Raw genomic sequence first — 11,883 nt, 5'->3', positions numbered from 1 at the left:
AATTTTTTTTTATTTTGTTTCAACAGAGATTCTGTAACTCTTTAACAGTTGCACAACAAGCAGAGATTCAGCTGGTGCAGCTTTTCTCAGCATGGAGATGTAGCAATGTGGAAAGCTACACCTATTAACTTTCTGCATGTCGGGTAGCTGCTAAAGGTGCAACACCCCTACAGGCAGCAAGGGAGGGACTATTACATTACAGTACAGTATATGATATTCTGGAATGTTCACAGCTGACGTGACAGCTTGGCAGAGTATGACAGTTCTACATGCCATACTGAGTGCCAATGCCCTGAATGATGACTCACAAGAGAGAATGAGCCAGCGAGGCTAAAGTCTACATAGAAACCTTTGAGAGGAAAGTTTTTAACCTTTCAAAGCACTGACAAAATCACCTTACTCTACAATGAATGATAAGACCCTGTGGATAATATAGATTCACAAAGGCACTATGATATTTTCAAAGGCTTTTTGCAGTGCGATCCTATGCATGCCCAGCCAGAAGCAAATCCTATTGCATTCAATGCCAGTCCAGTATGTATTGGATTGCAGCCTTCGTTCTTACAAGGAGCAGGTGAGATAATAAACTTGTGTCTAGAATGGATTATATCAAATTGCAGGTCAGACGGGGACTGTCACGGGATTCAGCATTCATCAACACAAAACTATTCCCTTTCCACAGAAGAAAAAACTGATGCCGATGAAGATATTTTAGTTCGGCTGTCTCCCTAATGTACTAATTTTCTACGTACAGGATAGGAATATGGTGGTGCTGATTTCATATAGGATGGCCAGAAGAAAGAAATGGCAAGGCTCCTATACCTTTAACAATGGCCATGCAAAACAACACCTGCTGGAATGTGCCCTCCTGCGTGACTATTAAAGGTGCAGGAGCTCTATCCTCTTTTGTGATTTGCCACCCTAATTCCGGAGACCTAGGCATCATACAACCTAACTCCCTTCCCCAATTCACAACAGTACCAAGGATACAAGCCTAACGGTCTTCCAGCTTGTAAATACAGTTGCCAACTGTTGAGATAAAGGTTCCGGCCTTGCTCCTGTGGCTTTTATAGGTTCATTGCAGAAACTGTTAGGCGCAGCTTAGTCACAGTGTGGAGGTAACTTATAAGCAATATCGACCTGCAAATGCTTCTATTTCCACTATGTTCAAAGCATAGAGAGGCAGAAGGAAGTTCAAAACAAAACATGGCAACATTACAAGTACTGCATGTCAATGCTGTAGCCATCTTGAGATCCACACTTGCACAGAGTCAAAGATTGTGCCCTCCATATCCTGCTGTCCTCTATTCCTAGATATGTGTGGAGATTACTCCCACCTTTTGTCTGTGAGCTAAGTCTGAACTTTCATATTGCCCCATCTGAATCAATCACCACAGTGACCTTTATTACAATTTCTTAATGAGATTCTTAACTGGTCACTTCAGTTTCTAGCTCTCCTCGGTGTTTGAGCTGCATATAAATTAGACAGTTAGACTGCAATTTAAACACACACACACACACCCGAGATAGTTCCATTCTCTGTAAGGTTTTGGGAGATCACTTGAATTATCCATACTTTGATAAGAGGGGCATTTTACTGAACTCTGCTTGTCAAGTCTTTACCATCCCCATAATGGATCGATTTTCATTAGCATGTATTGTCAGTTGATGGTGATCTCCATTAAAAAACCCTCTCCCCAAACCACAGTGAGGTATATTTGAAAGGGAACTGTTGAGGTGAGTGAAGGAAGAGGCATCTTAGTGTGATCAGATAGAGAAGAGGACAAGGCTAGGATGACAAGTTACACTTGCTGAAACCTTCTCTTCTGTACCACTGTTAAATATCCAGGAGCCTTGACCTCTTTTCTGTCTGGCCTCCCTACTAAAAAGGGGTTCCTCTGTAATTAATGAATATTAACCTGCAGTTGGAAACCATTCTTCCCGACCCGTCCTAAAGCAAATCTGTGTATTTGGGATTCATATACCTCCCACAATTTGTACCTGAGAGAAACTTGTAGTTCTGACAGTCCAAACCAGTCCTTTCAGTTCTAATCAGTATTTCTGCAATCTTTTGAGGGAACTTTATATACAAATTGCCTTTATAATTTTTTATGGGCATATGGAACCTACGGATTCTTTTTCCCAAGGCTAAAGGAACTGGCTTGGCAAAAGCAACCAATACTAATGTCATATGTTGATACACCTCCTTATTATCACCATCCATAAAATCACCTAGCTTCCAGACTACCTTTTGAAGTTTAAACTGGTTTGACTGCACTGGTGGATCATCTACACGGGGAAGGAGACAGGGAGGTGTAATCCTGTCGACTCTCCTGGATCTCATAGTGGTTTTCAATATAATAGACAATGGTATGCTTCTGGGTCGTCATCCTAGAATAGAAATTGGGGGCATCACGCTCTAGTGATTTTGCTTCCTACCTGACTGGCAGGTTCCAGAAAAGGGATTATTTGCTGGTCTGAATACCAAGTAGCATATGCAGTTTGTGTAATTTTATGTTGTTTTATTTTAAAACAGCCTTTGGCTGGTGAATGTGCTGTGTTCACCTGAGGTGCTGCTAGGCTTGAGGGGGTACTTTGGGGGAGGGGGATCCCTTGACGGTGGTCATGCTGCTGCTGCTAGCCTAATTTATCCTCCCCCCCTATTTATTAGTCTGCTCTTCTCCCACCCATCTGCCACCAACCTTTGCTGTGCTTTTGAATAAAGGTGGATGTCTGCCTAATTGGGGAGAGGACCAGGCAATGAGGCAAGGCTGGCTGTCGACCGCATGGGTTACAGTAGCTCACCACTTTAATTTCAATCATTTCCTCAAATTGATTAGTTTGAGGAATGTGGCAAATGTTGCCTTTCAAATTTGCAGGGCCAGCGCAGGCTGACTAAAAAAATGTTGAACAGAATCTACTCCCAGGTAAATGGGGTTAGGATTTCCGCCTTCAGTGTTCACTAAGATGGTATGTACGTTATGCCTAGATTTTACCTGTTAGAAAACAATGAGCTGTTATTGCCAAATACAAAAATCCTTGTGAGCAAGTTCCTTGTATTTGTTAAGCAGCTGCTTTCCTTCATGCCGTTGCGGATCCCTCTCTAGCCTAGTTAACTTGATGCAATCAGAAGGCCTACATGTCCAAAAGCAATATTCAGCACCCCCGTTCCAGGTATGCAGTGTGGGACAGATTTTGTGAGAATCTGGGGAACTGTGAATTTTATCTACTGCGGGTCTGTAATTAGTGCGTGCCTCTTTTACTCAGTAATGATTAGTTGTCCTCTGAGAAACCTAAAGAAGGTCACCTCTAAAGTAAACAAAATAGTGAAGTCTCCAAGTACTTGAGCCCAATGTGACTTGCAGCCTTATTCTCAATAGGTTCACCAGGAAATAAATTCCACACATAGCATAATCTGTAATGCATGCATTGGAAGCCCATTGTTTTTAATAGGACTGTTTTAAATGGGGCTAAAGTAGGTGTGTTTAGGTAGGATTGTAGCCTGAGATCAGTGCGAGGAAAATAAGGTTCAACACACATTCCATAGAGCGGAACTTACAGTTGAACTTACTTTTGAGTAAACATGCTCAGGATTGAAGGAGCATTTAAATGGTTTGGAGAATGCTAAACAATTTATGGATTATGGTTTCCTTAAGGGGGAATCAGCAAACTGACTGACCACTTTGTTTATACTTACATCAGTGAAGCAGCTCACAGCGAATGAGCCCTGATACTATGATGATTCTGTCTGTGAATGCAAATCTTTTGGATTTCTCCCACCACCACCCCAGTGTGTCTGGAGCTACCGTATTTCAAATCACTATCTGAAAAGTAGTTTGTCTGTGATTTATTTGAAACAAAATAAAGGACAAAAGTTATTTCAGTTTATACTTTTTGCCATTTAAAAGGCTCTTAGAAGTATCTTTATGAAAGGAATAGCGACTACCTCTGTTGCATATGCTGCCAATAGCATAGAATTAAAACTAAGACAGCAGAAGACCCTGCTGAATTTTTTTGTGCAGGTTGCACAAGTCCATGGTTAGCTTACTTCCAATTTATGCTCAGTCTAGAGAAGTCCTATGCGTTTTTCGCTGGGAAGTAAATTCCATTGAATTCACCAGGGCTTGTTCCCAAGTAAGAGCAGATACCCGTAGGATTGTAATCATTGTACATTTAAAAAAATTCCTTCAGTAGCACCTTAAAGACCAACTAAGTTATTATTTTGGTATGAGCTTTCGTGTGCATGCACACTTCACCAGAGTTTAGTAAACTTAACGGGGCACATAAATCACATGTAACTTCAGCCTACAGCTACTAGTCATGAAGGTTGTGCTCCACTTGCACGGTTGGAGGAAGTAATGCTTCTGTACAGTTGCTGGAAACCATGGGAAGAGCTCTTGGGCTTGAATCCTGCTTGTGGGTTTCCTACAGGCATGTGGTTGGCCACTGTGAGAACAGGATGCTGCACTAGATGGGCCACTGGCTTGATCCAGCAGCCTCTTATTATGCTTTTAAACATTTGAGATTTAATTATAACTAACTTTAGTTGGATTGGTGACAATCGGTGTTTATGGCAGGGCTGTATCATTTATTCAAATTTAGGGTTGCCATACAAAGCAAAGCTCAACAATTTTTTCATTGTTTGAAATATGGCAACCCTAAAATATTTTCCTGTCGTTTATGAAATAAATGCAAAAGGCAGTTATAAACAATGAAAAGACAGGGAATGCTCTGTGTTTCCAAGCCTCGCTGATGCTCTTTGTAATCAAATTTTACAATGTGCATGAAAAACATTCCTTAAAATAAATTTAAGTTCTTAGGTTACAGTAGCTTTAAACGGAAATTAAACTTCAGAAGAAATGGAGAAATATTGTTTATACTTCTGGTAAGACACTGCGGAGGGGCAGGGGCAAAATCTACTGCGTATAATAGGTAAAGAGCGTGTTTGTTTTTTGCGTGGCGTGGTACTGAGAGATGTATGAATGAGCATAACGTAAAGAACGGACGAAGGATGCATGCATGCTTCGGGTGCACAGCTACGGTGGCTTATGGTGTGAGGAGCAAGAAGGGAAGGAATGAAGGGAAACAAAGATGTGCTTTTGGGTGAAGACATACCTCCCAAGGCTGAATTAAAGCGAAGCGCCGAGGTGGGAAGACGGGTGTGGAGTGTGGGGACAGAAACTAGGGAGGACTCGGCGGCGTGCATGTGTGAAAGGAGGATACGGCCGGGGGATGGGCGCTCCCTCCAGCCAGGCACTATGGGGGAGGGGGATGGGCTGGGGCTGCTGAAGGCTGGACTGACCCGCTCAACCCAACTCTGGCATTGCAGGCGGGAAGAGGGAGTGCCTCCAAACTCCCAACGCCCTCCGCACACGAAACGCAACTTCGAGAGGGGAGAGGGACGATTCAATAGAAAGTTACGTTTCCGTGAAATAGAGGGTGTTTTGCCCCTCTCCCTAGATGCAGCTCTCGAGGGGAGGCGTGCGGGGCGGGAGGGCGAAGGGCGGGGGAGCCGAGAAGCAGCGAATGGAACGCTGGGAGCCGTGACGTGTCCCTCAGGCCACCGCCCTCCCGGCTCAAACTATATAAAGGGCGCCGCTCTCGGCTTCTGCCTTTTTCGCTACGGGTTTGCCGCTGCTTCAGAGGTAAGCTAGCTTTTCGGCGGGCCGCGTTCATAGGCCCAGGCCTGGGGATGGGGGCGGGGACTGAGGGATGCCCACGTGGTCCTCGCAAGGCCGAGAGCCGTTCGTCGCAAGGCCGAGAGGAACAGCGGCGGTTTGAAGCCGGTGTGTGGGGGGTGGTGGGGGTGGGGAAGTGTGCATGCGCATGCCCAGTTGCCTTGTCCGCGATCTTAAGGGGTTCCCATGCCCCGGAGTCCGTCCGTCCCCCCCTCGAAAAATAACAATGCCCCGGTGTGTGAGGAATGGGGTGTGTGTGGATTGTGTGTCTCGTGTGGGTGGGGGAGGGGAGTCAAGAGAGGAGCATCCGTTCTCCTCAATGTGCCCGTGAAGGAGGGAGGGTTCCGAAGACACGTGCCGTGTTCCCTTCGGGGCGAAACGCAGCATCTCCGGTGGGGCGGGATGGGGGCGCCGGCTGCGGTCGTGGCAGGTGTGTGTCCCCCCTATTTTTTTTAAAAAAACAACAACCCCGCTTTCCCATAGCGGCCTGTTCGACTTCACTCTTGCTTTAGTTCTGGCCCCGTGACACCCGACGGCCCATCGTCTTGTTACCTACAAGGGGCCCCTTTTCTCGGCCCTTTCCCCCGCTTTCCGCTCAGAAGGAAGAGGGGGAAAAATGGCCGCCGCTGCTGCTGCCGTCACAAAATGGAGGGCGGGCGGGGCGCGCGTGCCAGCCAACGAGTGGCTCAACTACCGCTCCTCGCCGGACACCCCCCCCTCCCGCCATCCCCCCCCCCAATACGCGAACCTTCGGCAAGCTTCGCTCTTCCTTACTCAACCCCCCTCCCCGGCCCAACCCGGGCTCGTGCTCGCTTGGCTTACGACACAAAGGAGCGGGAGCCGCCCTTCTCTCCCCCCAAAAAAACCCTCTCATAAACAGTTTATGAGGGGAATTCTAGGCCAGGTTAGCCTCGTCGTGGTCGCCGTTCCCCTCTCAAGCGCCCTCCCGCGGTGGGTTCAGCTGGCTTGGGCCTAGTTTCGGCCTCGATCCCTTCCATCAAAGGGAGGAGATAACCGGCCTTGGACGACCAGCCCGCATGGCGTCTTCTCGTGTTGTTAACGCTCCTCTCCACTAGGGGGTTCTGCTTTAACTACATTTTCTTTTTATAAAAACTGTTTTTACCTTCCTCTCTCCCCTCCAAGGTGCTTTATCTGAAGAGCAAGAGAACCACCTATTAACATTCCAAAATGGGAAAGGAAAAGACCCACATCAACATTGTTGTCATCGGACACGTCGACTCTGGCAAGTCCACCACCACCGGTCACCTGATTTACAAATGTGGTGGAATTGATAAGAGGACCATTGAGAAGTTTGAGAAGGAAGCTGCTGAGGTGCGTTTGTCTCCTGAAGCAATTGTCAGCTTTCAATTTTAATTGGGTGCAGAAAGACACCTTTCTGAGATACATTTTTTTCTGCTGTAAAGCTGACATTAACTTGAATTTGTGTAGCGTTTGCTACATTGGAAGGATCCTGTGAAGTTAATTCCTTTGAGGTGTGGGCAGCTTGTGTCTTATTCCTACCGGTAGTTTGTGTTGAAACAACTTTCCATAGAACTGCTAAATTCTATGAAATTCTTGCAGAAGAAACTAGGTGATAAAAGTTTGAACAGTTCATATTGCATTTATTAGGTAATGGCGGATTAGCATGTCAGTGGGTTAAGTAAGCAAAGTAGGTGTGGAATCTTTCACCTCTTCTGCCAAGTGCAATTTGCTAAGCTTGTATATTATATTTCAGAGCACTGATGTGTGTTATCTTTAGAAACAGATTCAGTTAATGTGTTCACTAGTGTATGTCTAGTGCAAGAGACATTAATGCCATTTTCTCCCCCTTTAGATGGGTAAGGGCTCCTTCAAGTACGCCTGGGTGTTGGACAAGCTGAAGGCAGAACGTGAACGTGGTATCACCATTGATATTTCTCTTTGGAAGTTTGAAACAAGCAAATACTACGTCACTATCATTGATGCCCCTGGGCACAGAGACTTCATCAAAAACATGATTACTGGTACCTCCCAGGTGAGCAAATGGTTTTACCATTTTGTCTATAATAAAAACTAAGTACTGTACTATGATTGAAACAGTAAAAATTAATTATCACATATTTTTCCTAAAGGCCGACTGTGCTGTCCTGATTGTTGCGGCTGGTGTTGGTGAATTTGAAGCAGGTATCTCTAAGAACGGGCAGACCCGTGAGCATGCCCTTCTGGCATATACACTGGGTGTAAAACAGCTCATCGTTGGTGTTAACAAAATGGATTCCACCGAGCCACCTTACAGCCAGAAGAGATACGAGGAAATTGTCAAAGAAGTCAGCACATACATAAAGAAAATTGGTTACAATCCTGATACAGTGGCTTTTGTGCCCATTTCTGGCTGGAATGGAGACAACATGTTGGAGCCCAGCTCTAATGTAAGTAATAATGTGTGTCAAGAATTGTGAGATTGCAATTCAAATAAGGTAATTTTGGAATTTGGAAAGAACAATAAATGTAAGGTTTTAATAGTTGCTCATCTGATTTCTGCAGCAATGAGGAAATGATAATAAAAAATAGTATTTGTACCCTGCCCATCTGGCTGGCAAGACATGTTTAGCAAAATCTACATGCTGAAGTTAAAAACTTGTGCAGTAATCTTGTAATATACTGTTATATTCAGTTATCACCAGAAAGTAACTGTAAAAACTGCTTTTAGAGCTTTCACAGAAAAGTAACATGTTGCATTTCCCCCCTTTCTGCAGATGCCCTGGTTTAAGGGATGGAAAGTGACCCGTAAGGATGGCAATGCTAGCGGAACTACACTGCTGGAAGCTCTGGATTCTATCTTGCCACCAACTCGTCCAACTGACAAGCCACTGCGCCTGCCACTTCAGGATGTCTACAAAATTGGTGGTATGTACTATAATAATTTTATATTGTGTTCTTGGAGTGACTAGTGCCTACAAAGTAATGCTTTCATATTAGGTAATAATTTAATTGAACTTTCATTTCAAAAATGTAAATGGCACTGGCTGTTTATTTCTGTACGTAGCTGTGCCATCGCATCCACTTCACCTCTCCCACACGTGACACTGCTCTATTCCTCTTTCTTTCTCTGTAGGTGAAGTATAAGTGTAATGCTATGAATGTAAACTTTATATATTTCTTTCTTTAAGGGATTGGTACCGTTCCAGTTGGTCGTGTGGAAACTGGTGTCCTGAAACCAGGCATGGTAGTAACATTTGCCCCAGTTAATGTTACAACTGAAGTAAAATCTGTGGAGATGCACCATGAAGCTCTGAGTGAAGCTCTGCCTGGTGACAATGTTGGCTTCAACGTAAAGAACGTGTCTGTTAAAGATGTCCGTCGTGGTAATGTTGCTGGTGACAGCAAAAATGATCCACCAATGGAAGCTGCTGGGTTCACAGCACAGGTATTTAGCAGCAATTCCTAATTTGGTCAATTTCAGCTTACATACAGCTAGATGGGAATTAAATTTACTGTATGCAGCTTGATGTAGATCTCTCTCCTTTGAACTATTCCATAGGTTATCATTTTGAATCATCCTGGCCAAATTAGCGCTGGCTATGCCCCTGTGCTGGATTGCCACACTGCTCATATTGCCTGCAAGTTTGCTGAGCTGAAGGAGAAGATTGATCGTCGTTCTGGTAAGAAGCTGGAAGATGGTCCCAAATTCCTGAAATCTGGAGATGCTGCCATTGTTGACATGATTCCAGGCAAACCCATGTGTGTGGAGAGCTTCTCTGACTATCCTCCTCTGGGTAAGTAGCCATTTAAGTCATAACTTGTTTGATTATCAGGGCAGGCTTAGTTTTGGAGTAGCTATTATTAAATTTGTATACCATTCTATACTCTTTAGGATAGCAAATTGATACCAGATAGCAAATTGATCCAGATAGCAAATTGATACAGCTTCCTTTCCCCCCTTGAGAGTATTAATAGAAAACTTAAATGGAAAAGTATGTTTTCATTTTATAATTGTCCATAGGATGTAGTGTCTTTTTTTGAAAGTTTCTTGGTTGTTAACTCTCTTCTTCACACCTAGGTCGCTTTGCTGTGCGTGATATGAGACAGACCGTTGCTGTTGGTGTCATCAAGGCGGTTGACAAGAAAGCAGCTGGTGCTGGCAAGGTCACAAAGTCTGCCCAGAAAGCTCAGAAGGCTAAATGAAAATTCTGTACATCTGCCACCCCAGTCTTAATCAGTGGTGGAAGCATGGTCTCAGAACTGTTTGTCTCAATTGGCCATTTAAGTTTAATAGTAAAAGACTGGTTAATGATTACAATGCATCGTAAAAGCTTCAGAAGGAAAGGAATGTTTGTGGACCATTTGTTTCGTGGCAGTTATTAAGTTATTAGTTTTTAAAATCAGTAACCTTTTTTAAATGGAAACAACTTGACCAAAATCTGTCACAAATTTTGAGACCATTAAAACAAAGTTTAATGCAAAGTCTCTGTGTTCTTTGGGGCTAATAGTTACACTTTGGATACTTGGTAATAGACCTGGGCCTATTGCAAAGTTCAAAGGTAAAAAGGAATTACTTTATCCTTGATACTGGTATGTTGATATTTTAAAATATTGCAAAACACAAAAGGTTCGGTGGAAAAGCCTTCTGAACTTCTTACCTTTGCCAATATCCACCCAGAATTGAGCTGGGATCAAGGAGTTGAGTAGCCAAATTTTCCGCAGTGTTTAGGCATGCTTAAGCCTACTAAATTTTTAGGATTACAGGTTTAAAATCTTGTCATTTTCATATTTAAGCAAAGCACACTTAGTTGGTAGCTGGTTTCTTCAGTTCCAAGATGTTAGTATAGATGTGTTAAGCTTTGAAGTTTCAGTGACTACTTTTAACTTGGTTTGATTAAAGCTTTGCGCTCTTACCTGTCAGTTTGCCACACAATTTGGAAGCTTTGCTTCCGGTAGAATATTTGTAATGTAAATTGGAATGCTATGGATTAACATTACTGAAGTCACTAAGGTTTTCTCAATAGTATTTTGCTGCTAACTTAAGAATTGTAGTAGATTTTGAAATGAGAGAGGCTAGATTTTTACTTGATCCTCAGGCTAGTCATTTAAGATCATGAAAATGGTAAAAACTTTTCCAAAAATAGATCATGAATTAATTGTGATTCCTTGTGTAAAACCAGCTTCCAGTACACAGCATAGATCCACACCAAACAACCAGTTTCTAGGTGCTGTGCCAAAAGAGTATGATTGAGAGCATTGCTACTAAGGGGCCAAAATTGGACATTAAATCTACTAGCAGTTCTAGCTTCAGATAACTTTAATTAGTTTGAGTTGTCCTGTTTTCTGAGGAACACTGGACAGCAGGTAGAGATGACACTATGCTATAGCTTATGTTGGTTGACTTGACAGCATTGAAGGTGATAGAATTCTATTAAAAGTAGTCATTGTTATACAAATAACTTGTTCTTATTTTTTCTGCCTCCAGTAAATTTGAGACATGGGGTGTGGCGTCCAAATTAAATGGCCTTGCTTTTCTGTAGTTAAACTTCATATTCTCTTAACTTTAGCTCTGATGGATTGGAGTAATGGATATCTGGGTCCTGCTTTTGGTAGTTATGACCACCATTCCAGATTTAAAATTCTACCAGCAATTTTAGAGCACATTCTAGCAAAAGTGCAAAAGACATTTATAAAACAATTCAAGGTGTGGAAGTTGTGCCATGTGCTTTATGCCTCTTGAAAATCAACTGGACCTTTAAGTTCAACTAACTGGATCATTGCCCTTACTAGAGTCTGACCAAATGATACTTCACCAAGTGCAACTTTAAATTTTTTTAATGAATGTGGGTATTGAAAATAATAATGGCAAAATGTCATTTAAGGCTTTTGGCTCTTGAAGCACAAAAACTCTGGCCTGCAGGAAAATTCCATGGATGTTTATGCCAAGTGGACTATTGGGTCTTTCCCTTTTCAGTCTCAAAACCCCTTTGCCCCCGCAGTTGAAAATGTAAGCTTGGAAAAGCAGGGTGGCCGCTTATTATTGGCATTGGAGTTGGCATTTTTAAGGACTGATGCTCATGAATTATGCCTTAAATAAGCAGATGAGGGTTGATGGGTCCTATCTCCAGTTGTCTTTCTCCGCAGTTTATAGTTTTGCCTAAAATGGGTCTTGCATGGAATAGGAACACGTGAGAAATAAGGATCCTTAATTGCACATTGTGGTCTGGCAGCTACTATGTGTGCT

General features: G+C 43.2%; 1 protein-coding gene across 1 annotated transcript; it reads left to right on the top strand.

Annotated features, from left to right (window-relative positions):
- The first annotated feature begins 5,612 nt into the window (after window positions 1-5,612).
- EEF1A1 (eukaryotic translation elongation factor 1 alpha 1) lies at window positions 5,613-10,121 on the top strand. The gene is made up of 8 exons (XM_035109612.3): window positions 5,613-5,645; window positions 6,822-7,010; window positions 7,513-7,692; window positions 7,790-8,086; window positions 8,414-8,564; window positions 8,828-9,084; window positions 9,199-9,433; window positions 9,718-10,121. Exons 2-8 carry the CDS (start codon window positions 6,867-6,869, stop codon window positions 9,840-9,842), a joined length of 1,389 nt encoding a protein of 462 aa, XP_034965503.1. The 5' UTR covers window positions 5,613-5,645; window positions 6,822-6,866; the 3' UTR covers window positions 9,843-10,121.
- The last annotated feature ends 1,762 nt before the right edge of the window (window positions 10,122-11,883 follow it).

The sequence above is a fragment of the Zootoca vivipara genome, chromosome 3 (assembly GCF_965207765.1).
Source record: "Zootoca vivipara chromosome 3, rZooViv2.hap1.1, whole genome shotgun sequence".
NCBI classification, from domain to species: Eukaryota; Metazoa; Chordata; class Lepidosauria; order Squamata; family Lacertidae; genus Zootoca; species Zootoca vivipara.
This window is presented reverse-complemented; position numbering and strand designations above follow the sequence as displayed.